The sequence below is a fragment of the Diospyros lotus genome, chromosome 11 (genome assembly GCF_014633365.1).
Source record: "Diospyros lotus cultivar Yz01 chromosome 11, ASM1463336v1, whole genome shotgun sequence".
Classification (NCBI taxonomy): Eukaryota; Viridiplantae; Streptophyta; class Magnoliopsida; order Ericales; family Ebenaceae; genus Diospyros; species Diospyros lotus.
Window position 1 is genome coordinate 27,449,898 of NC_068348.1, and position 8,481 is coordinate 27,458,378.

Genomic DNA, 8,481 nt, shown 5'->3' on the forward strand with positions numbered 1-8,481 from the left:
TACTAGATACAATCTTAGGGAATTTCGGGATAAAGAAATAAAAAAAAAATATAGACCAAATTTCCTAAGGTATAACACGCCCGAGAAGGCGGGTTGTTACAGTTGGTATCAGAGCCCAAACCAAGTAGAATACTTAGGAAGAAAAACTTAGATTAAGCCTAGTAGGATGAAAGTACCAATAGGAGGACAACTAGGAGTACTAACGAAAATTGTGGTGACAGGATGGCTGGAAATTTTTTAGAGCAGATCTTAGTCGACCATTGGGCACACCGTTTGGAGAATCGGGTCTCGCAGCCAAACGAAGGTATCATGGAGCACTTAGTCCAGATGGAAGAAATCCTTGATGATGTACCTCCAAGTTATTGATTTTGGCCTGACCTAGTTCAGCTTCAAATTAACATGATGGTCGGCGTTTTGGAGGGAGACCTACAAGATTTCGCGGATTGGGTGCGGCAGGGGGAGCAGTTCCCTGAATTTTGACTTTATTGCGCATGGATTCGTGAGCTTTTGGTAGAGTTATACAAACCGGTACTAGCAGATGAGCCCGACGAAGAGATGGAAGACCCGCTCGAAGAGGAAGAAGAAGAAGATATGGAAAACCTGATCGAGCCAGGAGAAGCAGAAGAGATGGCAGATCCAATTGAAGTAGGAGAAGAAGATGACATACCCATATTCTGGGTCGAAAATGACCATCTCGACTTCGAGGACACCGATTCTGAAGACGAGGAAGAGACAGAAGTAATGATGAACGATCCCGAAGCACCCCCATACGAATCTGAAGATGAGAAGAACAGTTGGATTTGGAGGTCATCAGGACCAAAGTAGATTTAACGAGAAAATTCTAACTATCTACGTGACTTGTATAGTGTCTAAGATCTAAGTGACTTATGTAATACCTATGACGTTTTGCAACCAAATGTGTAAATAGAATTAATGAAGGATCTACCTTATCGGATGGCAAGACCCTGTTATCTAATCTGGAATGTTATTTTCTTTTCAAATGGTGAATACCCAAAGGAGATTAGCAGTAGGGCCTAGAACGCCCAACCAGCAAGGAAACACAAGTGAGCATCGGGAAGGCAACTCCAGCCAGGAGGTCGGGAGTAGTCAACTAGATCAAATGGAGCGGATTCTGGGGAGTGTGGTGGGATTCATACAAGAAACTCACTCCCGAGACAACCATGCGATCAACATGCTCGACCTTTATCGTTGACAAAACCCTCCCGTCTTTCAAGGGAAGCTTGGCGCGGACCTTAGTGAAGGGGAATTTTGGATCTAGCAAACAGAGAAGCTACTAGACCACCTGCACTGCAGAGAAAAAGAGAAGGTCAATTGTGCCACCTTCATGCTGCAAGATGAAACAGATAGGTGGTGGAAGGGAGTCAAGAGGGCAATGACCCCTCGGGCCAGGGCGCCCTACATCACTTGGGAGCGATTCAAAGAACTCTTCAATGAGAAGTACTTTCCCTTGAATTTAAGAATGAAGAAAGAGAGAGAATTCATGGAGCTAAAGCAAACCGAGGACATGTCTGTCGCCCAGTACAAGGACCCTTTCAGTCGATTAATCAGGTACATGCCTATTTACGAAGAGGATGAGAGAATCAAAGCCAGAAGTTTTTTGGGGGGCTAAATCTGAAGCTTCAGAGGGCGTTGAGTAGTATAAGTACTCAGTCCTATTCAGAAGTGGTGTTGCAAGCCTTTACCACTGAGACTAACCTAAGTCGAATCGAAGCTATTCAAGGAGAAAGTCAGCAAGGGAGCAGTCATAAAGCAGGCAAGAAGCTGGAACTCCAAAGGTCGAAGTTCAAGCCTAGCACTCCGTGCCAAAGATGCCAGAAGCAACACCATGGGAAGCCGTGCCGATTTGGAACAAAAGGTTGTTACAACTGTGGAGAGATGGGACATCTCAACCAGAACTGCCCAAAGAGAGGGATCACTATTTTAACTGCCAGCAGACTGGTCATTTTGCAAAGGACTGTCCCAAACCACGGCTGATGAGTTAACCTCAAGGGATGAGTGGGAATGCTAGAGTACAGCAGGGAAGAGTGTTTTATCTGACACGACAAGACACGGCAGAAGACCCAGCCGTAATTGAAGGTACCATGCTCTTATTTGGTATCTTCATGCATGTTCTGATCAATTCAGGAGCAAGTCATTCATTCATTTCACATGCATTTGATAAAGTATTAGGAGACAAACCAGAAAACTTGAACTATCGTATGATTGTCGCAACCCCAATGGGGAAGTCTCTAGAAACTTCATCAGGATACAAAAATAGGAAGATTCAAATAGAAGAAGTTGAGTTCCTGGTAGATCTAATCCTTCTGGAATTTCAAGATTTTGACGTAATCTTAGAAATGAACTTCCTAACCAAGTACAATGCGACATTGGACTGTAAAGCTAAAACAGTCTGTCTCAGGAGCAGAGACTTAAATGTCAAGTTTCAAGGGCAAAAGAGGGCAAGTGATCGGAAATAGATCTCGGCTCTAAAGGCTGAGAAATTATTACGACAAGGAGCACGCGGATACTTGTCTTGTGTCCAAGAGAAAGGCAAGGAGCCGTTAAAGATCGAGGAGGTGCGAATCGTTAGAGAGTTCAGGGATGTGTTTCCCGACGAATTGCCCGAATTGCCACCCCAGCGAGAGATCGAGTTTGCAATAGAAATCGTGTCAGGGGCAGGTCTGGTTTCAATACCCCCGTATAAAATGGCCCCTGCAGAGTTCAGAGAACTAAAGACCCAATTACAAGAATTGCTGGACAAGGGATTCATTAGGCCAAGTATGTCGCCATGGGGAGCACCAGTGCTCTTTGTTAAGAAAAAGGATGGGAGCCTGAGGATGTGTATCGACTATCGACAGTTAAGCAAGATAACGGTTAAGAATAAGTATCCACTCCCTAGAATCGAGGAGTTGTTTGACCAGTTGCAAGGAGCCAAGGTCTTCTCGAAAATTGATTTGAGATCAGGGTACTACCAACTAAGGATTAAGGCAGAAGATGTACCCAAGACAACTTTTCGTTCTCGATACGGGCACTACGAATTTCTGGTGATGCCGTTCGGACTGACCAACGCCCCAGTAACTTTTATGGATACTATGAATCGAGTCTTCAGGCCATTCTTGGACAAGTTCGTGATCGTGTTTATAAACGACATACTGATATACTCTCCCTTAGAGGAAGAGCATGAGACGCACTTGAGAGTGGTCTTACAAACATTGCAGGAACATAAGTTGTATGCCAAATTTTTGAAATGCGAATTTTGGTTGTACCAGGTGGTATTTTTGGGGCATGTAATATCGGCCGAAGGAATATCGGTCGACCCGGCCAAGATAGTAGCTGTGTCAAATTGGAAGCAATCTCGGTCGGTTACTGAAATCAAGAGCTTCTTGGGATTAGCCGGCTACTATAGGAAGTTCGTGGAAGGGTTTTCCAAGATTGCAACACCCCTCACCAAGTTAACTCAGAAGGGGGTGAAGTTCAACTGGAGTGAGTAGTGCAAAGAAAGTTTTCAGACACTTAAGGATAAGCTGACAACCGCTCCAGTACTAGCTATGACAAATGGATCAGGAGGATTCATGGTCTACACTGACGCCTCGAGAAACGGTTTAGGGTGTGTGCTGATGCAGCACGACAGGGTCATTGCCTATGGATCTCGACAGCTCAAGAACCACGAGCAGAATTACCCGACTCACGATTTGGAGTTGGCTGCAGTGGTGTTTGCCTTAAAGATTTGGAGGCATTATTTATATAGCGAGAAGTTCAAAATTTTTACTGATCACAAGAGTCTACAATATGTCTTCTTGCAAAAAGAATTAAACATGAGGCAACGGAGATGGATGGAGCTGTTAAAAGATTACGACTGCATTATTCAATACCATCCCGGTAAAGCTAATGTTGTAGCAGATGCCCTAAGCAGGAAAGAAACCCCCTGTATAGCCGAAATGATGATGGCAGAGTGAAAGCTAGTTGAAGCTTTCAACTTGATGACGGTAAGAGTAGTTTCCCGAGGAAACTCAGTCTACGTAGCCAGTCTCACGCTGCAACCAGAATTAATGAATCAGATACGACAAGCCTACTCGAAAGATTCTCGAATAAAGATGTGGGTGGATGAACATGGGCGAGCAAAGAAACCAGAATTTGAGGTAAGAGAAAACATCCTTCGTTTTCAAGGAAGAATATATGTGCCTCGTGTGAGGGAATTGCGACAAGTAATTTTGGGAGAAGCCTATTGATCCAGATACTCGATACACCCTGGCGCCACCAAGATGTACCAAGACTTGAAGACTGTGTATTGGTGGCCAGGAATGAAGAAAAGCGTGGCAAGATACGTAAGTCAATGCGACACGTGTCATAGAATCAAAATCGAGCATCAGAAACCGGGTGAAAGTTTGCAACCGTTAGAAATCCCAGAGTGGAAATGGGAACACATTACTATGGATTTCGTAACTGGATTTCCAAGAAGTCCTAAAGGAAATGATGCTATCTGGGTGATAGTTGATAGACTATCTAAATCTGCTCATTTCTTGGCCATGAAAGTAAGCCAACCAATCAACAAATTAGCTCAACAGTATGTAAACGAGATTGTCAGGTTACATGGAGTACCTGTAAGCATTGTATCAGACCGCGACCCAAGGTTTACTTCTAGGTTTTGGGGAAGTTTGCAAGAAAGTTTAGGTACTCAGCTTAGGCTAAGTACAGCCTATCATCCCCAGACTGACGGACAATCGGAAAGAACGATTCAAACCCTAGAAGACATGTTGCGAGCTTGTGCTATTGATTTTCCAGGTAGCTGGGAGGAGCATTTACCATTAGTAGAATTCGCTTACAATAACAGCTACCACAGCAGCATTGGGATGGCTCCCTATGAAGCCCTGTACGAACGAAAATGTAGATCCCCAATATGCTGGACTGAGGTAGGTGAACGTCAAATTTTGGGACCCGAGATAGTTCAGAAAATGACAGAAAAGATAAAAATCATTCAAGAAAGAATTAAGGAAGCTCAGAATCGCTAGAAATCCTACGCAGATACAAGAAGAAGGAAATTAGAGTTCCAAGTAGGCCACAAAGTATACCTAAAGATATCTCCACTAAGAATGGTGACTAGAAGCAACAAGAAAAAGGGTAAGTTAAGCCTCTGGTATATAGGACTGTACGATATAGTGGAAAAAATTGGGCCAGTCGCTTATTGACTTGCACTACCGGTGGCCCTGTTAAACCTCCACGACGTGTTTCATGTGTCGCAACTCCATAAGCACAAGCTCGATCCCTCCCAGGTAATGCCAGTTGAGGCTATCGAGATTCAAGAAAATCTTTCGTACGTTGAGAAACCGATAAACATTTTGGATCGTAGGGATTAAGTTCTAAGGAATAAGTCAATTCCCCTGGTGCAAGTTTTGTGGAGAAATCCGGTGAGTAAAGAGATAACTTGGGAGCGAGAGGAAGACATAAGGCTCAATTATCCGTACCTATTCGAAGACCCCCAAAGTTAGAATGAGTAAATAATCAAATTTCGAGGACGAAATTTTTGTAAGGAGGGGAGAATGTAATACCCTAAGTCATTATAAATAAATAGTTTATTGCTTTAATTAAGTTATGTAATTAAAGTATTTAATTAAAGTAAGATGATAAAATAAGCATGTGACCCTAAAGAAATTATAGAATGTTAGGATAAATAATTATTTAGTGGTTAAATGGAATTTTGTATGTATATGTATATAGCATGTATGTATATAATTTAGTATATATATACGTATATAGCTAAACATGTATGTATATAATTTAGTATGTATATATGTATATATGTATGAATCCGGATTTTGCAGAGCAGCGCGCGGCCAGAGCATGATCGCGCCTGCGATCGGATCTCAGGGTAAGGGGGTCATTAAATGGCCGAAGTGACGCCGGAGTGGCCTCTAGGACGCGTGGCCATCCATGATAGGTCGAGTTGCGGCGAATTTGGGCTATAAATAATCGCACTTGGACAGCCCCATTTCATCCGAAAGTTGTCTTCTAATAGCAGTCGATTGGGGCAGAGTTGAGAGGTTTTGGGAGTAGGGTTTTGATCTTCGTCTCGTGGGCAACGTTTCTGTTAAGTTTGGTGACTAACGGAGTAGAAAAGAAGGCGAATCGAAGCTTCGCCGGAAACGCGCGACTCGCCGGAGCCGAGGGGTATTCGGCCGATTCGAGGTAAGATTGATCTCATTTTTTTGTTAATTTTTGCTCCATTGCGTTCGTAATAGCTAGATCTAGAGGATAGGAGGAGAAAAATCAAGGTTCGAGGTCTGATTGCCGGCCGACGGCGAGAAGAGCCGCTGGAGAAGACGACCGTGAGGGGGGGTCGGGTGCGTGGGTGCACGTGCCCGCAAGTGAGGCGAAGGCGCGTGGCCCACACGCGCCCGCCAAAAAGAAAAAAAAAAGAAAAGAAAAGAAAAATAAAAAAAATAAAAGAGATAAAATTTTGCAAAAATTTTATTAAATCTGGAATGTTGTTTATGAATTATTTTGTGAAGAATTTTCTGGAAATGCTAAATTTATTAATTATTTAAGTAGATTTTTCTATTATGGAAATAAAGAAAAATAAGATTTTAATTCAGAAAAATTCCAAGGAAATTTTGGAATGTTAGAAGTATTATTTAAGAAATATTAGTGAAGAGAAATTGAATAAAATGAAAGATTAGATAATTATTATGTAATAATTATATAATTAGCTATTAGGAAATAAGGGAAAAAATAGGAATTTAAGTTGGAAAATTCCATGAAAATTCCATAATGATAGAAATATTATATAAGGGATATTAGTGAAGATAAATTAGATTTTATGAAATACTAGATAATTTTTATGCAATTCTTGAAGAAATAAGATTTAAAAATAAAGAGAAATTATGGCAATTATGAATATATATATATATATAAAATGATATTCTAAAAATAAGTTTAATGTCTAGGAGTCTTTGAGGGCAAGAAGTAGCCGCTCGACACGAATTTTGAGACCGACACATCTTTCGAGGCAACTTAACTGTAAGTGTACTGTTTCGAATCTAGTACGATTATAAATGTTTACCTACGAGTATGCCTACATCATATTGACATGTTATGATATGTAACCAACATATAGACTGCATCCATTACATGATTATGAAATGCATAAATACACGTTGAGGTCATTGGTCACCCGCATATGAGGCCGTAGGGAGTACGAACTGACATCGCTGCCTTACCAAGGGTGCACCCATACACCCCGGCTTTGATAGAGGTGGCGGCTAAAATGGTAGGTAGCCTGAGGGTGCAGTTGACACCTACGTGGTAAGACATTGCATACACACATGATATAGCATTATGTACCCTTACTTAGATGGTTTATCATCTAACTCGGGTTTGCCCCTGGAACATTTAACGTTCCAGTCGGGACCTGCAGTGCTGATACCGAGATTGGAGATGTGTAGTGACACGAGACGTCAAGAAGCAAGTGAATGTACCGTGTTATGTTGTAATATGAATAGTTTAAGAACTATGTACATTGTATTTATCTTCAGACGCTTATGTATTAACTTTGTAATGAATGCCATATCCAGTTATTATTATATGCATTGCCATGAGCAGGTTCGATTCAGCTTCCGCTTGTATTTATTTTCTAGAGTAAACATCTCGTTTAGTACTAGATACGGTCTTAGGGAATTTCGAGATAAAGAAAAAAAAAATATAGACCAAATTTCCTAAGGCATAACACGCCCGAGAAGGCGGGCTGTTACACTCATCCCAAAACCCTAAACCCTAAACCCATTTGAAGTCCGCCCAATGCCCGGTTGGTGTCACTTCATATGGGATGATGTCCGCCCAAGACGATCGGAAGATGAACGGGTTTCATTGGGTGGACTTTATAATGTATAAAGTCCGCCCAATGAAACCCGTTCATCTTCCGATCGTCTTCCATTTCCAGTTCCCGGTACAATGCAATGGCTTCATTGGTTCGGTGGGTTTAGGATACAACTATGCTCAAAAATCACCAAAAATAGCACAAATAAACTACATCCTTACCTGACCGGCGGTTGCACGGTGGTAGGACGGACGTCGCTAAGAGGACTCACAGATGTCGCACGTTGGCCGGCGAGCCACGCGGGTCACAGACGTCGACGGACAAAACGTAGCACGGTGGCCGGCGGGTCACAAATGTCGATGGACAAAACGTGGCACAGTGGCCGGCGGGTCGAACGGTCGCTGGGTCTTTCAACGGATATCGAGCGGGTCTTTGAGAGAGAGAGAGAAAGAGAGAGAGAGAGAGATAGAGATAGAGAGAGAGAGATAATGTGTTTAAATTTGGGAATATCATGGTTTAAGTTTGTGAGGGCATTTTTGTCTTACCAGCACACTGTTGGGCAAACTTCAATGGCATACTTCAATTGATTTGAAGTCCGCTAGCGGACGTGAAAAAATAATTAAGTCCGTCTAATTGTACTGGGCAGACCTTATTTAAGTTTTCTTGATATA

At 42.3% G+C, this 8,481-nt stretch overlaps 1 protein-coding gene across 1 annotated transcript; it reads left to right on the forward strand.

Annotated features, from left to right (window-relative positions):
- Positions 1-555: 555 nt before the first annotated feature.
- LOC127812810 (uncharacterized) lies at positions 556-1,995 on the forward strand. Its single transcript, XM_052353339.1, has 3 exons — positions 556-821; positions 1,315-1,569; positions 1,659-1,995. Exons 1-3 carry the CDS (start codon positions 556-558, stop codon positions 1,993-1,995), a joined length of 858 nt encoding a protein of 285 aa, XP_052209299.1.
- The last annotated feature ends 6,486 nt before the right edge of the window (positions 1,996-8,481 follow it).

Coding starts and splice junctions, on each gene's coding strand:
- LOC127812810 (XM_052353339.1), top strand. CDS start 556: ATGGAAGACCCGCTCGAAGAGGAAGAAGAAGAAGATATGGAAAACCTG. Junction 822..1,314: donor TGGAGGTCATCAGGACCAAA/GTAGATTTAACG, acceptor CCTGCACTGCAG/AGAAAAAGAGAAGGTCAATT. Junction 1,570..1,658: donor CCTTTCAGTCGATTAATCAG/GTACATGCCTAT, acceptor GGCGTTGAGTAG/TATAAGTACTCAGTCCTATT.